At 38.9% G+C, this 22072-nt stretch overlaps 1 protein-coding gene across 1 annotated transcript in view; it reads right to left on the bottom strand.

The window, feature by feature from the left end:
• Nucleotides 1-2899: 2899 nt before the first annotated feature.
• The window catches only part of LOC105939195 (noelin-2), a 62242-nt gene continuing 43069 nt past the window's right edge, over nucleotides 2900-22072 (bottom strand). The window contains exons 6-8 of the mRNA XM_012881268.3: nucleotides 7029-7205; nucleotides 5021-5194; nucleotides 2900-3669 (exon numbers count right to left, since the gene is read on the bottom strand). Of these exons, the coding sequence (XP_012736722.2) occupies nucleotides 3349-3669; nucleotides 5021-5194; nucleotides 7029-7205 (672 nt within the window). The 3' untranslated portion in view covers nucleotides 2900-3348. The remainder of the gene's footprint in view (nucleotides 3670-5020; nucleotides 5195-7028; nucleotides 7206-22072) is intronic.

The following is a 22072-nucleotide window of genomic DNA, read 5'->3' as shown; positions in this document are numbered from 1 at the left end:
TAGTTAATGACAGAGTGGAAAAGGTTATAAAAAAGTGTGGGGAGGGATTATAAAGCCATATAAATATAAGGTTGATGAGTCACAGATTTTCGACAATTCTGGATTTCCTCCACCTCTCCACCCACCACGAGTGGACCTCACCACTCGCTTTCCACCACTCCTCCTTCAGCCCCCTGCTCTCAGTCTACTCACTTCCTCCACTCTGCTCCCCTGCCTGTCCACCCTCCACCCCTCCACCCTCTCTGCTCACCAGGTCCTTCCTGGAGAAAGGACGAATCATCACTGGATCATTAAGCACCAAACACCTTTTCGACCTCAACTCTGTGGATAGACTCACCTTCTCCTGAAACTCCAGTCATCCCTGTACCAGTAAGGTCTGATCTGTAGTATAAGGTCCGTTTTTTCATCATCTCCTGCAGCAAACACTAACCACTTACCTGTCTTCCTAATGCCGTCCTAGTACCCGGTCCTGAAACCCGCTACTTTTCTGAACATTAGCCGTTGTGTTTATAATTGCTGCCGGTGCCAGAGTCATACAAAAGGTGTGACAGAGTCACTTATCAACCTTTAATAACTTCTCAATAATCAGAAAACAGTCTTTTTATACAATATGAACAACGAAAAATGGAGTCATCCTTTTAAAGAGGGATCTTTGAAACTGCCTCAAAATGGTAAAATGTAATTGTAGCGATATTCACAGGATGCAAAAGCTTGTCTTGTTGCACAAGCATCACGACAGTAAAGTGTTTAGCTGTATTAAGATTGAAAAGCAGTACAGAGCACCTTGTAGCAAACTAGATCAGTGCAAATAAAATTAAAAACTGGTCAGCATTGTATTCAAAGCAGCTCTGTAAGATGTCCCGAAAGTGAGTAATTTAATGTGTTCATTTATATTATTAATTATAGAAAGAATGACATGCACTGTTGATTGAAAACACATTCCCAGCCCCCCGTCTTTTTGTGCTCTGCCGGTGTCGGGAAGTAACTGATGAGAGCACAGGGCAGCATTGTTGTGCCGTACCTTAAGGTAGGATGGATCAAAGGGTCGAGTATTTCGTTAGAACAATTTTTAATGAGGTCTCAAACCATTAAACAGTGCTGAATAAGAGAAGTGATGAACTCTGCTTCTGAGACTAAACCCCACAGATGAATATTATTACAGAGCCTCAACATTTGGTGCAATGAGACAGTCCTGATTAGATGATAAGAAAGAACATGTGCCACTGTCGCTCTGCCTGCATGCTTTTAACTGAGAAGCTTTCTTGGTTCTTACATTCATTGCCTTTTAGTTAACTATGCAGAGTTCACATAGGTGGGTGAGACGTTGAGAAAAATATATTTTATGTCAAGGAGGAGTAAATCACATTTCCTCTAAATGCAGTGACTGCAAGGAGAGACAGAGAGAGAGTTGAACAATTCAGAAATAAATGACAGAAATGCTGTATTATAAATAAAATTTTTTTTCTTCTCTCCAACATACAGATTCTGCATGATTTAGAAGAGCATGGAGTGTAAAGCTGTTGCTTTAACAGCTAAAAGACGTTTTCAATATAACTGCTTATGGATCTTTATAGCTATTTAAACACAAAAGCCATATTTTAGTTTTCACCAAATCAAGGTTGAAATTGTGGCCCATCCTCATAATACACATTTTATGTCTATCTATCGAATCAGTCACTAAGGAGATGTATTGAGAGTGAAAAACTTTATTGTGTTTATGGTGTCAATATTGCTAGTTGAGAAAAACATGATTAGTGTTTTGATTTATTAATTTATAAATTACATAGCCTCTTTTTAGCTGCATCCCACCACTACTTGAAATATTAGTTAGACCACATGGTCAGGGGAAGTGAACTGCAACTGAGTGATGAAGTCATACAAAATATTTTCAGTGTTTACTTTGGCACACATATTACAGTTCTTATACTGTGGGAGTCACCTCCAAGATATATTTTTAATGGGTAAGATTTTGAAGATACAAACATTTTTAGAAAGATGTACCGGGATTTCATCCAAAAAGCTAAATCTCAAAAAGGCTGATTGAAAAACAGCTAATTGAAACAAAGCAGTTCATCTTCTCATACCAAGTCAGAACTAGCGTTGTTTCTCCCAGCTGAGGTATTACTGGCAGCTGTCTACTGAGCCCAACGCTAAAAGAAAAATCTGCAAATTATTCCCACAAAGTTTACCAGAAATTAGAGTACTAAAGAGTTTCATTGTAGGATAAAACACAAGGTATTCAGCTTTTGTTGCATTTTAACGTAAGCTTGAAGTCCTCACATGAATTACCTCTGGGTGTTTGGTTTGAAAGATATTCTGATAATAATCTGGTAACTTAGTTTGTTTCAGGGTATTTTGTATTGTTTATGGGTACTACCTTTAGCTTGAACTTATTCTACTAGGGCAGAAATGATAGAATACACCTATATCTGGACAACACGTTTCCAAAAAGCCAAACACTTAATAAAATGGCTGTGTACCATGTGTTTTCTCCAAATCAATGTGCAAATGTGTTTTCTCTAAATCAATGAGCAAATGTGAAAAAGGCTTTGATAAATGTTGGTATTAACAAGCTGAATTGATATTAAAACTGTTGATGATACAATTCTGCTGCGCCCCATTTGTATACTGTCAAATAGCAGTTAAAACAAAATCTATTTGATGCCTAGATGGTGGTAAAAGAACTGGACTTGAAGTCAAAACATAAGGCTACATTATTTGTTTATGCGGATGAATCCGTTGTTTTTAAGGCTTTCAGTCTTCCAAAATGTTCCTGCTTCAGAGCTCATTCTCTTCCTATTTTCAAACTCCACGCAGTCTTTTGGACACGCAAACATGCAATCGCTGTTGTATCGTAACTCTTCCTGGTCCATGACAGAGATAAGAAAGAAATGCTAGCAAGGTTTGACAGTAAATTTTATTGATTGAACAACCATGCTGACTGAACATGTCCACAATCACGTTACAAGCCCCAAATATCTCCAACAGTCTGAACTTGATGCTAAAGTGACTTAAAAATATGTTTACTGTCTGCATGTCTCTTTTTGACTACCCCCCATCTTTTAAAGTTCCCTCCTGATATATAAATGGAATAAAAATGGAATGAAATAAGACTGAGCTAAAAAAAAAAATAAAAAAAAATCTTACCAGCATTAGTGCTGTGATGAAAAGTCATCTGTGACCTTCGGACAAGTGTCCGATAACAGCGTATTGTGTCTGTAAGTCATTCAGATTGAAACACATACAGTTTTCATTTTCATTGCTGATGTGAATGACCAGTGTGTGACCTGTGCGTTTTTTTGAACTTGCAGTATCAAATTACATTTCAACATCTCCTATTGAGTCATATTAGCCGTCACTCTGGATGACGTGGAACAGTGTGACATTGTAGAGCACCTGGTGTCCGTTGTTCCAGGTGTACAGCGCTCTCTCTCTGGGGTTGTAGTCCATCATGCTAATGTGGGAGTACTGGTTATGGAAGGGGATGTCAGTATACTCGTACGTTGAGGTGTTGGTGTTGTAGGCAAAGTGGACCTTGGCACCGGCCAGGTGGGAGTTGGTGACGTACAGGGTGCCACAAATCATGAAGGCCTCTCCGGCACTGCGCTTCGGAAACCCTGTGTCCCAGCTCTGGAGGACCTCCAAGGTGCGGGGGTCCAGGCGACTTACCTAAAGGCAGAAATGGAGGGGATAAGGCTTGCCGGCTCAAACAGGTTTAAATAAACCATCGAAACTGATGGAAGTGCTGAGTTGCTATGGTGATGTCTGTTTTCATAGCCCCAGCATTTGTTAAATTGAAAAAGAAGAAGCCTTTTACCTGCACCCACGAGCGCCCCTCAGTAAATAGCCGAAACTAAGAGCACTTGACAAAATACTAAACTCAAGTAGTTTTGAACTGGACAGGCTATTAGCCTGGGCATTACTGCAGCTTTCTGTCAATATATCTGACAGCAAACAACATCAGAAGCACCAATATAGAGAAATCTTTAAACGTGTTTCATGATTTGAAGAAAACACAGAACTGTTATTGATTTTATGTGTGTATGTGAACAAAGTACCGCTGTGAGCTTAACAATCCAGTAATATTAAGTTATTTTTTTTCAAACTAAAGAACAAAACAGATGCTGCTGAGGGTTCTTTGTAGACACCAGCCATTGGAAAATAAAATCCTTTGGCACATTAAAGCCCCAGGCGTAGTAAAGCGCACACATCTCAGCTGAAATTTTTTACTTACAAAGCTGTCTTTTTGCTTCCCGCTTCAAATGGCCTTGTAAGACCATACGTTTTGACAAAGCAAGTTCTTATCACCACAAGTGGTGGCTCAGTGCCTCAAAAGACAAAAAGGACAGATCTTCAAAGAACCCAAATAAGGAGCAATTAGTTACAGTGTTGCAGGTGATCTACAAAGATTACGTCTGCAATGGACTAGAGGTGAAAAACCGGCTGTGAAAGAAAGTTCTAAGTTACACCCCTGGTGCTTTATATTATTGCTTGAAGGGAAAGCACTGATCTTAAAGTAAAGACTTTATTTCATTCTGCCTTTTTAAACTGTACTTCGGTAAAGTGCTTTCTTAAGCGTTTTAACTATTCTTTGTTGTGTTCTCTTTCATTATTTTGTGGACTCAAGGACATTTTTCTACATGTCAAGTATCACCGTTGTTGAAGCCCATCCATAGTTCCAAGATTTGTGTCGCACATTCAGACATAATCATCATTATCATTATTTTTTCATTGCAGCATCCATTGCATTGAAATAGTTTCCTCTGGATTTAACCCAAAATCTGTAGGCTTCCCCTGTGTGGTGCCCTGGGAGCATTTTTGAGCTAAAGGTCTTGCTCAAGGACCCAGATTGGCAGCATGTGGAATTTGAACCAAGGAACTTGCAGCCGATGCCACCAATCTACTCTAAAGCCACTACTCCCCCCATAAATCCTCCCTTTTTTTCCCAAAGTTTAAACAACAAAGTTTTAACTAGCTGATCTCAGTCTAAATGTATTTTCACAAATCCTGAAGACCGTACCATTATGTTTCCTGCGTTTGGGATGGAGGTGTAGACGGCCCACAGTCCCGTCTCATCAGCCATCAGGTCGATGTCAGACGATCCTCCCCAGCTGTAGGGGAAGGTGTTGTTGTATCCAGCTCCACTGAGGCTGCGCTGCAGCAACACACTGCGAGAGCGGAAATGGTACTGAACCTACAAAGAAACCGCATTTATTTCAGTATCAAGTCTCATGAGTGACCTGGTCATGTTGCATCACAGCATTCAGTGGCACCCGTACTTGGTCGAAATAAGACAAATTCAATATTGCACATAACAAAACCTCTGCAGTGTTACAAACCTGTGCCAGGACAGAAGGTAATTTTGATCTAATAATTTGCAGGAGCATCTGTAAGACAGTAAATTGTCGTGTTTCTTGAATGACAACAGCACTGTCATTTCCTTGCTTTTTCTTGTAGTCCTTGAACAAAATAAATGAGTAAAATTTGGTAGATAATAACATTAGAGGGCCGGATTCACAAAGAAAATGGTGCTCTTGCTTTTAATATAATGCTGTTCCACCCTTGTCTCAGTGCTTCCTTCAGAAAGTAACACACACTAATAACGTTCTGTTATTGTGCCAGGTCAGTCAATATTAACATTATATTGCTGCATGGTATAAATATGACCTTTAGCCGTGAACACAGCAACCAGCAAAGAGTGAGAGAGAAATAAGAAATTCTAGCAAGAATGCTTTGGGGCAAAGCAGCTGAAGAAATGTCTCAGTGTAGTGGGCAGAAAGACTTTTGGAAAAGGATTTTTTAAATTGAAAAGTCCTGAAATGTACAGTTGATAATAAACTTAGATGTTATTTACTTTTGATTCAGATTCAGCATTAAATCTTCTTTGCAAGTAGACTGCTACTCCTTAACTTACCAATGTTTGGCCAGTCTCTCTAGTAAATGTTAGATTGTATAAATATCTTGTGCAATACGAATTTCTGTTGACCCAACAGATTTTCTACCAGGTTAAGGCCTGCACATTGTCTTCGTCACTGCAAAGGTGTATTTATTTAGTCTTTTTTTGGTGAAGCCATACTTTTGTCTTTGTAAGGTTTTATGTTATGCTGAAAATGATCTGTCTCTATCTTCAATTTTTTTCCTGCACATAGGTCTACAGTTACAGTAATCAAGAGCCACAGTCATGCACATTTTAGATGCATTCCTGGTTTTAGACACCTGCAACAAATGAAACCATCATTACCAGGTCGCTGCCGAACTTGGTGACATCCCGAAGAGATAATTCAGCCGTTTTCTCCGCATGTGTTAGAGCAGGAGAGCATCTAAACATAGCAGGATGGTTTTTAGTGGAAACCCAAGGGTTTGTGGCAAAAGCGGACACATTTGGAAACCTTCACCGATCTTGACTAAATCACCAGTTCAGTCTGAAGAAAAGTATCCCGGTAGCGTGGCGCTGCCATCACCATGTTTCACTGCAGCCAGTTATGATATTTTGTGCATTCATTCTGCAGCTGTTTAGAAATTGGAAAATTAAAAAAATGTTCTGCACTCTTCTCCTGACTGATAGATTACTACGAAAACCATTTGACCATTTCTAACCAACCTTGGAACTGAAGTCAAATTCCTTGTTTGTATCACAAAAGCTCATTCCAATTCTAAATATGTACTGTATTAATTTGGAATGCAGAAGAGAAGGTAAGAGAATGTGCTTTAAGCACTGTTTGTAAAGGAATTGTGTATTAAAGTAATGTGACATCTATCTATGATTTTCTCAATTGTTGTGTAGCAAAAAGCACAAAAGTCTTTATTAAATCAGGCCGAGAAGCTGTATACATTTTCTTGCTGCAATTCCATGCATACCCTTGGGTAAAGCGAAATTTAACATTTTATTAACTTAGAACCATACTGGTTATTAAAGGGCAACTTAAAAGCATGGGATTTAGAAGAACATTTAAACCAATAAAAATGTAATATTCCGCTGTTCACATCTTTAAGTGATAAGTTTCTACTCATCCACTGCAGGCTCATACCAGGATGTTACTTTGGTGCTTGTTGTAATAGAGCGACCCGTTGTAGACCACATGGCCTGTTCCCGCCCACGGATGCGGCAACAGGTGCTGCACAAAGTTCTGGCCTTTCGTGAAGTCCCCCATGGTCCTGTACTCCAGCACACGTCTGCCTTTATAGTAGCCATCCATTGACCACACCTGACGGAGGAAAAAAAAGGGAGTTAGATGGTCATATATTTATATTTTTTGGTGAATTACTATTTTGCTTAGGGACTTTATTTGTACCATCTTCGTTTTTCGTTCTTGTTCTTTTTTTTCCTGTATATTTTTTTCTGAGTTCTGTTTCTCTTTTGCTTCTCGTGTTTTACCACCTTCTGCTTTTGGTTTAAGTTAACACACTTGCAGCCTTTGTTTCAATTATTTTTTCCAGTGTGTGTGCTCTTTTCTTATGTCAGTTATTTGTCTAGTTCCTGCATTCTACTTTCATTTCACTCCATCTTTGGTTTCCACATTCAGTTCAGCTTTTAATGCATTCCTTTAAGAATTGCATTGAATTTTGTTGCATTGCAAAGCTTTTTATTTGGCTTTTTTCCTTATAGTTAAATAGTTATCTCATCTCCTTTAACAATAAAAACAGGTGTCCCTCAGGGATCGATACTTGAACCACTGCTTTTCACACTATATATTAACAACTTGCCAAAAAACAGGTCTTGTCCTACAGAAAAATTCCATCTGACAATAAATGGTCAAGATATTACACATGTTAAAGAAATGAAATACTGATTCTAGACTCTCATTTATCATTTGACAGCCACATTGAAATTAATATACGAGCAGCCAAAGCAAATTTGTTCAACTTCAAAATCATAAGAGACTGTTTATCTTTCCATGCAGCAAATGTATTCATGCTGCATGCATGCTATGGTTTTTTCTCATCTCAGTTACAGTATAACCTCCTGGTGTCGGGAAACAACAACAATTAGACCAGTGAGAATTATTTACAATAGAGTATTGAAAATACTTGACAGAAAATCCATCGGAACACACCATTGTGAAGTTTTGCAGAGACTTCATTTTCTTAGTTTTGAAAACTTTGTAACTTAAAGTTTTCCAATTTAAAATGAATGTATGAATGTGTACACAAATTGACCCCTGACATCCTCAGACAGTTCATGGTGCCACTCAGATCAGTGGGTTCCATCACATGAAGAGCTTCAAATGGAAATGTCAAAGTTTCCCTGAGAAAAACCTCCTTTGGCCAGTCGGCCTTCTCTGTCCAGGGAGCAAAACTGTGGAACTCCTCGTCTCCTGAACTGAAACGGAACCTTGATTTGGTGGTTTTTAAAAATGAATTGAAACATGTTTTAAAAAGGGGTCAACATTGCAGGCATATTTGATCCTATATGAACTGACTTTAAATTGGACTTTTGTATGATGCAAATTTGAGAACTCTTGCAAAGCTGTGTGTGTTTTCTTTCTTTTATGTGGTTTTTAAAGGCCCTTCTAGGGATGGACATTGCAAATTAGCTGTGTCTATAAATGTTGTACTGTTTACATGTTTAGTGCACACGCTTGTCCCTATCAAATAAATAAAACAAAACTACACAGTTAACAGCTACTTAGATCAAGCTTTTCCTTGACTAGATCTTCATTTGGGTCTTTGTCTTACTAAGCATGACAAAACACTGTGATCTTGCAGTTAGCTCATCATTTAGCTTGTAAAATGATCTCAGACTGAGCAAAAAAAAGTATCTTAATTTATGGCCATCCATCATTTTCACTCCTGTTTAAGAGGACTTTGATTAGATAATCCCATAATGTAACCTGCTACACTCTGTCTTCATCACTCACTCCACAATTGACAACAGGTACATTAAACTAAGGGCAAATACTGGCAACACAAAAATGCCTCATTTATCGCTGTGAGCTTCGCTGTCACCGCTATTACAACGTCTTTGATTGTCGGGGGTAAGAGCAGCTTGTGGTACACTTCCGTGTGGGCAAACAGATTTTACAGTAGCCGTCACGTCAATTATTGTTCACTCCACCTGACAGACTTAGGACAGAATATGTCGATTAAAAGTCAGCAAGTGGGCTCGGTCGCCACCTCACAGCCATGTCAAGCTCTGGATAAGAAGATGCTTTCAGATAATGTGCAATAGATAAAAGGATTCCAACAAATCTTTTTTTTTTTTTTTTTCTGAATCTAAAACCACCAATGCTACCTTCGGCATTAAGGAGGCCATCATTAGCGACCACTATTACTGTATTTTATATGGTTTGTTGGAGAAACACATATTCACGGTCTGCCCGGCCGCAGCCGGTTGAAAACAAATCAAAAACACATCACAAAGCCGCTGCTATCAAAGACGTGTTTCTTTAAACCGACCTTTCATTAAAAGTCAGGAAAGCGAAGGTTGTCTGTGGTAAATGAGAGAGCTGTTTATGTTTACATTTGTCTGGTGAGTAATTGCTATGCATTTTACGTGATGCTCTGAAAAAAACTAATGGGGATCCTTGTGCAGTCTTTTGCTGTTCCCACTGAGTGCACCTGAGGATGTGATATATGGCTAAAAAAGCAAAGGCATTATCACAATTTTTAAACAAAGCTTTTCCTTTTGAGGAGAGAAATAATGTGGAAGGTGACTTTGAAAAGTGCAAATTTGTATTGAGGTTGATCGCATTTTGTTCCATTTCAACCACGAAGATGAATGTTTATCAGGATTTTATGCGGCAGACAAACACAAAGTAGCGCATGAAGTACAGTGCGAGCAAAAACAGACATGGCCGTAAATGTGTTCACAAATACAAACTTGAACAGTGTGTTGTGTATTTTCATTCAAACCCTCTTAGTTTGATACCCCTAAGCAAAATGCACTGTGACCTTTATATGTCAACTTATTTGTAAATTGTCAACCTGTGTACAATTTAATCTCAGTATGACTCCAGCGGTTCTGTAAAGGCATTGGGGATTTGTTTGAGAACATAAGTCAACGGGGAGTGTTGTGAAGACCAAGGAAGCAGGTTCAAAGAGTTTGGGAACTGAGCACTGTTTAATCCATCCTCTGGAAGTAAAGGAGTATGGCACAACTGCTAACCTAGCCAGAAAGCCAAGAGACTCATGGCAACTTTGGAGAAGATTCATGTGAGTTAAGATTTAACTTTTTGGTCCAAAAAGGCTGTGTGTGGCAGAAATACTGTACATCTTACCGTACTTTCTTTAGCAGGAAGAGGGAAACTGGAAAGATGTGATGGGAAGATGGATGATGCAGGGGGACGGTACATGAAAACCTTTATGAGGCAGCAAAATATTGGAGTAAAGGTTTCCCTTCCAGCAGGACCACCACCTTTCATAGACCATCAGAGCTACATCTAAATTGTTTAGATCCAACCATATTTAGATGTTAGAATGAGTCAAATTCAACACTTGAAACTTGATGTTCGCTGTCATGATCTGAATAAGTCTGGGTTTTGTTTTTCTTTCTGCTCCAAGTTTATGTTTTCCAGGTGGGGTGTTATTAATTTGTCCTTTCAGGTTTAGTTTCCCATTCATTGTGTTCATGCCGCATTTCCAGATTTATCTGGAAATCCTATATTTAGATTATGTCCTTGTATCCATTTAGTTTTTCTTCAGGTCTTTGTTTCCACTCTCTGCACCCTGCCATGCCTGCTGCTCCGCAGTAATTAAGCTCATGTGTCGGACCTGCGTACCTGCTTCACTGCTCCGCTGCTATTAAGCTCATGTCATACATCTGTTGCCTGCTCAATTACTCATGCTCCCCACCTGTTAGCCTCCTATTTAAGCTTGCCACTTCCCTGTGGCCCTCACCCAAATACACGCTTTCGTTCATGCCACTCCTCTGCTCTTGCCGTGCCCGTTATCCATGCCCGCGGCAGCCAGTGTTTCTGTTTGGATCGGCTCCTGGCAGTTTTTGTAAGCTGTGCTTTGGGATATTTCATTAAATCGTTTCCTACTCACCGATCTGCTCCTGCCTGTTTGTTCATACAATATGAGCTATTTGCAAAGAAGAATTGGCAAAAAAGTAAAATAAAACGAAGAAAAAAAAAAGGTCTGTATATGTGCAAAGCTGGCAGGGACATACTCAAATGAGCTTCCTCAAAGTACTGCCTCACAAATGCATGCAATGGTTTTCAGATCTTTATTTGTAGACATGAAAATCCCTTTCAAAGCACTGTATTATGAGTGTGTCGCATGAAACACTGATTACATTCACTGAAGTTTGTGGTTTTAATGAGGCAAAATGTGAAAAAGTTCAAGAGGGATGAATACCTTTGCAAGGCCCTACAAGATTTTTCGAGATAACAAGTAATAAATTCTCACTTATCCCAGGCATGGAAGATTGCCTTCCACCTTATCTGAGTTCTCTAATTAGGTTGACCCAAATTTATGTAATGGTCTGATGGAAAGTAAAACCGGATAATCTGACTGCAATCAAAACTGCGGTAAAGATATTCATAAGAGGAATAGAACGGTAGGAGATGAGTGTGAAGAAGCAACAAGGTGTGAAGAAAATTGACCGTCGACGGCGTGGAGAATTAATTACCCGGAGAGGGACTAGAGGTGAAACGGATGAAAGAGAGGAGCAAAGAACATCGGGAGGAGAAATCTTTGCAGGTGAAACAGATGCTCATTATTCCTGCTGCAAAACTGGAAAAAGTTCGGAGGACCAAAACGATTGAGTTAGATGAATTTCATGAGAAACATCTTCTCTCCTGCTCAGCTGGCAGCAAAACTATTCTTAATTTTCAGTGGCAGCATTCAAAATTCAAGGCTCTCAGACAAAGGAAAGTGATTGCAGATAATTTTGGGGGGGCCTTTAATACCTTCAAGTTTAAATGAAACACAGTTTGGAAAGACAATGAAAAAGACTGATTGTCTTTTCAATCTTCTTTCAGCAGTCCGTTCTCCCCCAGTCGCTGCTTTTCTGTTTGAATTTCCTTTAAAACAAGAATTCAAAGGAAGGAAAGCTCTTTGTTTTCTGTAATCATCTCGAGTTTTAATACAGCATTTTGGTTCAAAACAAACAACTTAAAGCAACTAACACACTATAACGATTGAGAATATGAAAGTAAGGTATGGATTATATTTTTCACTTCTTGAAAGAGTTCAGCACTTTATAATAGCTTGTTTACTATTGACCAACATTTTTGTTCATGATAAGTAAAAGCGCAGTACAGTGGTGTTTCAGGAACCTTTCAGAGAAAATAACAACTACTGGAAATACGAGAATAAACCAGAAAAGGTCTTATTTTAAACAAATACTGCAGGTTAGACTTTCCAGATATCAATCTTTGAAATGTTTCTTTAAATTTGGGTGAGACTAACTATTAGATGCCCCTTCTTGACTCATTTATAGATACACAGCAATGAGAGGGATATCACTCACTTCAGAGTTTTCCCTCAAGGTCATTACAAAGATTAGTAACCAGGGATCAAGGAATTGGTCCACGTAAACTACGACATTGCCTAAAAGAAAGAAAACATTTTAGAGTAAAAATTGTTTCGACAAAACAGCTCCAAAGCTCTCTTTTTTTCGTAGTTGTTCTAATTTGGCAGCATTACAGGAATTTACATCTGTGCTCAGGTGTACCTGTGTCACTCTTTAGTCGGACTGCCAAAGACGCTATTTGAAGGACAGATTCTCTTCCGTGTCGCATCTCTGTGTGCATTCAAAACAGGCCCGATAAATTGAATTATAGGAGGCAGAATCGGTATGCGTGCGGCACAATTCCGACCGGGTATGTGAACAAATTAAACCAGCAGATGCAACAAACATGTTTGAAGGAAATGTATTACCTCAACAGCTTTCATCAAGTTCTGCAGAAGTCTGTCAGGTATCATCAACATATAAATCAGGTGTGGAAATAAGGTTATTAAAGTCTAAATCCCCCTACTGTGCAGTCGAATACAACAGTAGGGATATTTTTGGCTGTAGAAGGGGATTTTGGCACTCACTGAATAGCACTCCGTTGTAGAAAAAAAAAAGACATTTATACTAAGATCCCTAATCTTGGTAGGAAAAAAGGGGGGGGAGAGCTTTACAATAGCAGTAGTTCAGAATATTGGGTGAAATTCAATTCAATTTTATTTATATAGCGCCAATTCATGATACATGTCATCTCAAGGCACAAATCAAAACCAATCAGATTATACAGATTGGTCAAAATCATAGAGACATTTCACAGGTAGTTTTTTATTGTGTGTCAATGTGCCGTAACACAGTTTTATGTGTTTTAAATGAACACTATAAATCATTTCAATACGTACAAGGGATCTTTTTTCCTCAGGACTGATGTTTTTAACATTCCCTCTGCAAGTCAACTGTGTGACTTGAACAGCTAAAATACAATTTTTTTGAGCAGGGCCTTTAAGATTCAAAACTTAACAGAGCGGGGTTTATTGACCTCATGTTGCCTTCATCATCTCTGATTTTTTTAGTTTTTTTTTTGCTTTTCACCTTTGCTTGATTTTTCTTTCCCCTCCCTGCTCTTCTGACCAGCCCTCACCTACTGAATGTCCATATTGGTTTAATTTTCCTCTCACCTTTTCCAGTTTGACACCTCTTCACTAAACAATCCTCATCCTCTCCAGCTTGTTTGCCCTCTCCATTCGTCTCTCAGCTGCAGCGTCCTCACGCCTTCAGCAGAGACATCTTGACAGATCATGGGATGTCCACACTTAAGCAGATGTTCTCAGACATTGCGACAGGTGTGGGCTTGCGTCAGAGTGTGAGCTTAATTTATGGAGACACCCACACACACACACAAATACACACACACATACACACATAGATTCATACTCTAAAGAGCTAATAAAGATTTCATAAATGTCAAGCTGGGACCCTGCGCTGACACTGTCGTCATGGATACCAACGGATCTGTGAGACGGACTTTACTCATTTTGACTCACACAGTGCCCGTGTGTTTGGCAGTATGTGTGTGTGTGTGTGGGTGTGTGTGTGTACGGGCCGGGTTGCAAATGCTAGAAGGAAGCCAAGCACTGTGTTTACTGCCAAAAAAGGAGGGCATTTGTTTGCAGAAAAACCCAGCTGTTCTTCAGTTTTAGGACTGATCCTTTGTAACAGCTTTCTCACCTGTAGCACAACTGACATCAAAGTTGCATCATCATCTGTTTTATATGTTGTAAAAAGCATTTATCGATCTTTTCGGTTTGATTTCTGAGAACACGCTATATGCAATGGATGACAAAAATTATTCTGTATTTTGTTTTTGTAGTGTAGGGACATGATCGTTCTCTGTCGAGTAATATTGTAAAAAAGACAGATTCCCTTACCAATAAAATTCTGTTAGAAACATTTGTGTCTGTATATCTAAGTCTGCCAGAAAACTGACAAGCTCAGCAGGTTTAATCCTCATGATGCGCCTTGATATTGGGGCCGGCCCACCAACGTTTGTTTAAATAACGAACATCTAACATCGCAGTGCGCATGTCCAACACGCTCTCAGTAGACAGCTGTAGGCATAGACATTATATACGTAGACGCCCTATTGGGAGCAGGTTTGCACGTCGACATGTATTTGTATATATATATATATATATATATATACACATATACACATATACACATACACATTGTGGTCTTCATTATTTCATAAAACCGTGTGAACCTTTTAAGATCCGGCATAGACACAGATTAGCAACAGACTTTTTGGGGGAGTATTACAGAGATAAAATTACTAATATGAGAAAAAAGTCATAGGAGAATAAAGTAAAAAAAGACAAAAGTGGTAACATTATGAGGAAAAAACGTCATATTATGACAATTAAGGGGGAACATTTCCAGAATAGTCACAGTTTGCAGAATTATCTTGGAACTATCTAGTCCTGGAGTAATGGTGCCAGGATAGATTCTTATAATTATTTTTATTCTTTATGAGAATAAAGTCAGGAGAATGAAGCCAAGAGGTATACGAAAATAAACTTGTAATATTCCAAAAATAAAAATATTACGAATATAAAGTATATTCTGAGATTAAAGATGTTTAAATGACTGAGCAACTGCAGATTAGCCACATTCAACATGGCGGACGCTCTGACGCATCCCCAGCATAGGCAGAACCCGCCCAACGAGGCGTCTGCTTATATGATGTCTATGGCTGTAGGGCACAGATCCTGTGGCCCCAAGCTCCGTTCGTCCAGTCAAAACACTGGAAATGCACACGTTGCGTTTATGTTCTGCAGGAAAGTGTGGGAACATCTAGTTTTGGTTGTCCTTGCTAGCTCATTGATGGATCAATGTGAATCTTTTTCGTTCAATAAACTAACTTTATTAGTGAGCCTTTGTTTGTAATTTCATGTATGATAATTAAATTACATTTAGATTATATAAAAATGGCATTTCTAGTGTGGTGGTTTATGCTAATTTATCTGTTGCATTCAAAACTGATCAAAATCAGGTTCTTTTAATCACAGAAAAATTTGTTGCTGCTAATAGGTGTTGAGTTTTTGTGCCCCACTTAATTCATCATGCCAGAGTATGCTCTGATTATGGGGCTCAGTGTGTGCTTTATGGGGACATTCAGAGAACGCTGTACATTTTTCTATTTATTTAATCAGGACAGTGGGCATTAATCAACACAGCAAAGTTTGACACAATGTAAATAGGCTGGAATCAGCATAATAGCTAAACTTCATCCAAAGTCTTAAGGGAGCTATTTAAAACTTAACACAAACTTACATTTACCTGACGCAATATTTCTCTAAGAATGTCTAATGCATAAAATGTAGCGAGTATCCAGTTTGTCTGTATGATTTGATTGAATTGACTTTGTAAAGAGCCTTGAGATGACATGTGTTGTGAATCGGTGCAACATAAAAATTAAATTGATTTGAAAAAGTGAATTGCCTAGAATACCCATAACAGTTTCACATAAAGTTAGCACAAACACATAAAGACCCTGTGCAACAGACTGGTTAAAGTAAATAGTTGCACTTTGGTCAAAGGGAGGGAGGGAAAAAAATGTTTATGTATGGGCAGATAACTGATTTGTTTTAAATAAGCAGTTTTTGTTGTCCCTTACATGTGCTGGTAGTTTATTCTACAAGTGTGTGCCTCTAACAGATACAAACTTCTTTCAAATCAAATGTAATTTCCTTTTTGGATTGATAAAGTATGTTTGAATTGAATTTGAGTCTTATTAAATCTGTGCCTTTGCTTCGGTGCATAAAAGTCTCTTCCGGTCTGTGATCTGATTCTAGGGAAAGCATCATCATGATGAATGAGATAAACATGCATGAAATATGAATGGCTTTCAAAATTTAATAAGTGGTACTAACAATGTTAACGCAATAGAAACTGAAAGACGTTCTATCCAAAATCTTAACTTTTTTTTAAAAGAGGGCTTTTTAGCCTGCTTGCTGTCATTGGTGACCAGGTTGTAAGACAGCATGTTATGTGTAAAGTTGCATATACGCTTTCGCTAAGAAAAGGTCATAAAATGAGGAAAGTCTGACAGATTGAGGTCAATAATATTAGAAAGTTTCTTAACCACACTAAGATACTTATTTGTTTCCTTCTCATCAAGTCTCTACATCTGGTTGTTGTTACTGATGCCTCTTTGCTGTCTGACGAGAGAAAATCACAAATACTTTTTTTGTCTTAAGATGTAAACAATAATGTTAAAGCCATTCAGACAGTGATAGCTTCAGACAGCGATGCGTTGCTTTGTTCTGGCAAGTGTATAAATTTCAACGCTTTCAGACGGTGCCCTGCTGTTCTTCCTCCTTGGTGAGCGCCACTTGCACTTGCACCAATGACCTTCCAACAAAAAAGGGAAGCTAGCCTTGTTGCACTAGCCTATTATTTATTTCGGTGTCCATTCAAAAGTTAGTTTGTTTTTAAGTGTCTTAATGGCTTTGTGCTGACCTGGTGAACCCCGGGGCCTCATAAGAGATTCTTAAATGACAGAGGAAATCAAGAGGTGATCGAGCTTTTTCTGCTTTGGCTTCAAAACCCCGAAACGAGCTTCCTCTGTACAAAAGACCAGCTCCTTCAGCTGATGTGTTTAAACCTCTCATGTAAACCGACTTTTATTCCTTGGCTTTTAAAACAGAATGAAATTAACATGAATATTTTTTTTTTTTTGGATTCAAATTCTTTATTTTTTAAATGTGTTTTCAGTCTTGAAGTCCTATATAAATAAACATGGTATTGGTGTTTTTGTATAAATCCTATGAAGCTGTGGGATATTAGTCAAGATTATCGTACTATGAGAATCCCATGCGGGCCCAGTATGTGACGCTCATAATTTAATTTAAAAGCAATGTTTTCGTTCTTTTATTTATTATGATTATTCCACCCGATCAATCCGTGACTCTAGTTATTAATAAAATTGTATTAAACGTCAGCTTTTATCAGTAAATAGCCGCTACCACCAGTTTTTGTGCTCGAAATGTTTGGAGAGAAGAGGAGGAAAAAAACATTTAGAAAAATTCTCCTTGATGTATTATTATTTTATTATTTTATTCAGATTATTCAAATAAATTTTGTTTATTTATATAGCAGCAATTCCCAACTCATAAGCTAGGCGTTTTTGTCCTTGTCTTTTGCGTTCTGTCATATTGCCTCAACTCCTGTTTCAAGTTTTGGTCGATTAGCCTCCATCTGTGTCCATTCCATGGCAACTACACCACCAGGCTTCAAAGTTTATTTGCACTGTGGTGACTTGTATTTCTTTATTTGATCTGCACGTCATGTGTGACTGTGGCCTGTTGCTGGTTACAATCTGGATTCATTTTTGAGTTAGTTTTTGTTTGTTTGCTAAATTTCAGGGAAGCTGATGGAGAAAAAACCTAAACAGGTTTTGGTTTCTTGCTGATTTTAGAGAAGAGTCGCAAATTTGGATGCAACTACCACCCACACTTCATGTTTAAAGAGCTGCATGAATAATAAAGTAAACATTTCCATCCCGATTAGATCATAAAACTTTAAATCATTATCAGATTAATGTTTTTTTTTGTCAAATTAAGTATTTAAACATTTGCTTCTGTTTTTGCTATACACAAGAGTCATAAACTCCCCCACAGCCTTACAAGATTATGTGTAGTGAGGCATGTTTATGTATCCTGCGTTTTCAGTATATTTTCACAATCTAAGATTAGACGCTAAACAATGAACATATTTTCTGGCTGCTGTTAATTTGACTGACTGTAAGAAACAACCCATGTAACCCAGATCCTTGTTTATTTCTTTGCAACCCTTTGTGTTTGATTACATGTATCATAAAAATGTATAAATTGCTTTAGTCTTTTGCCCTCAGAGGTCACAGTCCATGTCTAGCCATGATATCACATCAAACCTAATTGCTTTCAAATTTTAGGTCGGAAGTCGTTTAGAAATAATTAATTGCTGTGCTCAGTGACCTTACAGGCAATGTAGGCAGATATCATCCCTGAATCTTATGCATTCGCACTCTGTAGCAAGCCTTCCACTACAGAGCTTGTGCTGCACTGTAAGCAACAGTTTTCTTCTAATACAAACTGACAGTAGTGCTGGTAAACAGTTTAGAAATGCAGCAATACTCTATAACGTGGGAATTCAGTAGGAGTTCAAATTATTGTCCCCATATTATTACCTTGACTATACAGTTGAAACCACACATTAACATACAGTGTATAAAATTATAATTTTTTCTCATTTTATGGCAATAAATTGCTCTAGTCTTTTCCTGTATAAAATTGCTAAGGATTATCAAAAGCATTTCTATTGACCAAAGAATGAAAAGAGTTTTTTGTAAATGTTTTTGTTTTTGTTTTAAATAACGCATTTACTTTCTTACTTCTGAAGTTTACATATACTAACAGCATGGGGAGAAGAAGAAGAAGACCTTGTCAAAGCCCCACTAAGTCATTTTCGAGCGACGCGCCCCCTACTGGACTTTTTGAAAATATCACTGTCTTAAATCCTGCCGTAAACCTTGCTTCTGCAGCTGTTGTTACAGGCTTTATGAGGCCTAAAACAGAAGAAGGCGTCTACCATCCGGTTTTTCCTTTTTCAAGCTTGCCTTATTGTTTGTACAAAAACATGTTCTTGAGTTCATTACTGTATTGTGCCGTTATTACTTACTGGCCTGCACTTGTACGGAGTTGCGCGTGCACCCCACACCCCAGAGCTACAGCGGACTTTCCCTCTCAAAGCAGCCAGAGAGACAGAGAGAGAGAGATGTGTGCATGCGGACTGATAGAGACCGGCTCTGAGTGGCCAGCGTAACGCAGTGCGGGTGACTCCCAAATTCCACATCCTCCGTGACCGCTCTGTTCACGTCCGTCTGACAGAGCAACTATGTTGTTATTTTAATTAATGAGAACCATTCCACATTTGACTTATCCGAACGTCAAAAGCTCGCCGTCGTTCACCGTCAAAATACGGAACAAGTCTATTTTCTGCTTCGTTCTGGTCCGTCGGACTCCAGCCAGAGAGAAATAACCCACTATTTTCTACTGAAATTCCTGTAACATAATGGTGAGGAGTGGATTGAAATGTCTATTAACGTAAGCTAAAACAAAATACAGACACATATGGGTTTTTGGTGGCCAGTGTACTGCCCCATACTTGATGAAAGTAAAAAGAGCAACAGAGAACTTTTCGGACGCTGTCCAAAGGATAAATGAGAAGTTTGATTTGTTTCTGGCTCTTTTATATCCCCTTTTTTATGCTGTGAACTTATACCTCTCGCTCATATTCTCCTCGAGCTCCAAGGAACTCAGAGTGGCGCAAGACGGAGGAACCGCGGCAGAACCGCGGATGCAGTCGGTGTTGGCTCACACGGATTCACGAAGGTGGTCTGGAATGGAGATGTAGAATTTGGGGGTTGAGTCTATTTTTAGCCAGAGCTGGTATATTTATACCTCTTGAACTAGTTGCTTAGTGTGTTGCCATAATAGGAGACTTAATGGTCAAAAACAAGCCCAATAAACCGCAACCTGCGACTTAATAAACAAAAACAAGCCAGACGTTGCCTATAATAAGCAGACTTGTAACACTGCTATTGATGCCAATGCCCTTTCATTGGGCTGCCAGACCTGTTTGTCTTACGGTAAGAGCGAGAACAGAGCCACAAGACCGGGTCTGATCACAGAAAGTTTCAAGTGTGGTTTTTTTGGCCAAAGATGCCAAAAAGGTAAAAATGTTACTTAGTATGGCTTTAAGATGTCCTGTACCAATGTGGGGTGACAGCCCACTCAGCAAAGAAGAAGCCATTCCTCCAAAAACAACATACAAAACCAGTTAACAGTTTGAAAATGCTCTCCAAGCCTTTTTGACCATATATAGAGCCTTACACAAGGGTCAGCATGAAAATATTAGTGGACAAAGCTAGATAAGGGCATCGTGGCAACATCTGAGTCTTAGTAGAGGAATGGTGGTGAACAAGGTTTTTTAGCCTTTGTTGTGACACTTTAGTATTCATGCACCAGGCGTGTGTATCTAAAACATGTTTTATTGTGAAATCAGGAGTGGAGGTAACATCGTAAACAAGTTACACTGCGTTGATGCACTGCAGCAAAAGGCAAGAAAAAAAAAACATCCTTAAATGACAAGATAAAGTTGATAGCAGAAGTTGAGAGCTTGTTCTTTTTTCCATTATGTTATATATTGAACATGTACAAGTAGCAAATCCTGCATTTTTATAAGCTCTGCTTGTTTCGCTTCCAGAATGGCACACTGTGAACAGAGAACATACATTATAAATCAATAACCAAGACGGAAGATGAGGAAAGAAGATGCAAAGAGACATCAGGAGTGTGAAAGATCTTACACCAGTGAACTGGAACTAAACTGGCCATGCATCTCGAATACCGATGCTGTACTCCCTCCCATTACTGGGAAAGCTCAAATAGCACGGGTCAGTGTGGCGATATAAATCACACCTGGCAACTGGGAGACAGTCGCCTTGACAACTAGCTTAATATGCGCTCCCTGAACAGACTGTATTGTTGTGTCTGTGTGTGCATGCCTTAGAAATGAATGAAGCTTGTAGAGAGCGAAGACAGAGTGCACAACAGAGTCGTGTTGGAAATGAGACAGAGAAAATACATTAAGAAGAATGTTGAGCTGTGCAACCACGTGACCAGGTGCACAACTCAGCCTTATTGGTTTTTCCATTCACAATGAGGTCGGTTTGTGCAACGGCTTCTTGAAGGTTTACCTTAAGCCTGACCTGTTAAATGAAGTCCTTATCCAGGTCATCCGTCATCTTTATTTAGTTGTAAGATGACCAATTTTCTATTATTTTATTGGTGCTCGTAGTTCCTTTGTCTTCATAAAAGCTTCGGTTCAGGTCCACGAGGGTAACCCAGACATCCCTCAACCCAGTTACAATGTCCAGCTCCCAATGCGTCCTCAGGCAAGAAGGGATATAGGCTACAGTTCAAACCAGATATTACACTGTATAAAAAGCCACATCACCATGTATTTCTCCCCGTGTGATATTATTTATGACTAAACTTTTCTGGTTTTAGGTCAGTTAGGATTACAAAAATATTTGTTTTCTAGAAAATTTCTGTAATACTTTTCTTCAAAGTCGGACGCTTATATACGTACGTAGATTTCCTTGATTTTATTGCATTGCTCTGGGATGGACTGGCGACCTGTCTAGGGTGTACCCTGGACCGAAAAGCAGGGATGGAGGGGTTGCATTGTCTTTTAGTGGCACGAAAATAACCATACAGAGGGTGATGCTTCAACAAAAACACTCACCATCTACATCAAACCCTTGAGATGCTGTCCATGATCATCACAAACAAGGTCGATTAAAACCCACACGGGAAAGAAGCTCAACTTTGTGCCAAGAATACAGACCCAAGTTTTCCTTTGGTTATCCAAGACCCAAATAGCTGTTAAAAGCACCTAGAGATCCCCATACTGCAATCCACCCCCTACTTTCACAACCCACACCAAGTATAGCTTTTAACAGTCCCTGTATTCACTTTCTAAATCCCAAATGTGGTTGATACTAGTCCAAAGTGTGACTCTACAGCTTCTTCGAATTCTTTAAACACCTGAGATTTTGTTTCTATGTCCACA

Source organism: Fundulus heteroclitus, chromosome 5 (genome assembly GCF_011125445.2).
Source record: "Fundulus heteroclitus isolate FHET01 chromosome 5, MU-UCD_Fhet_4.1, whole genome shotgun sequence".
NCBI lineage: Eukaryota > Metazoa > Chordata > Actinopteri > Cyprinodontiformes > Fundulidae > Fundulus > Fundulus heteroclitus.
The sequence above is the reverse complement of the archived record's forward strand: the minus strand, read 5'-3'. Positions and strand labels throughout refer to the sequence as shown.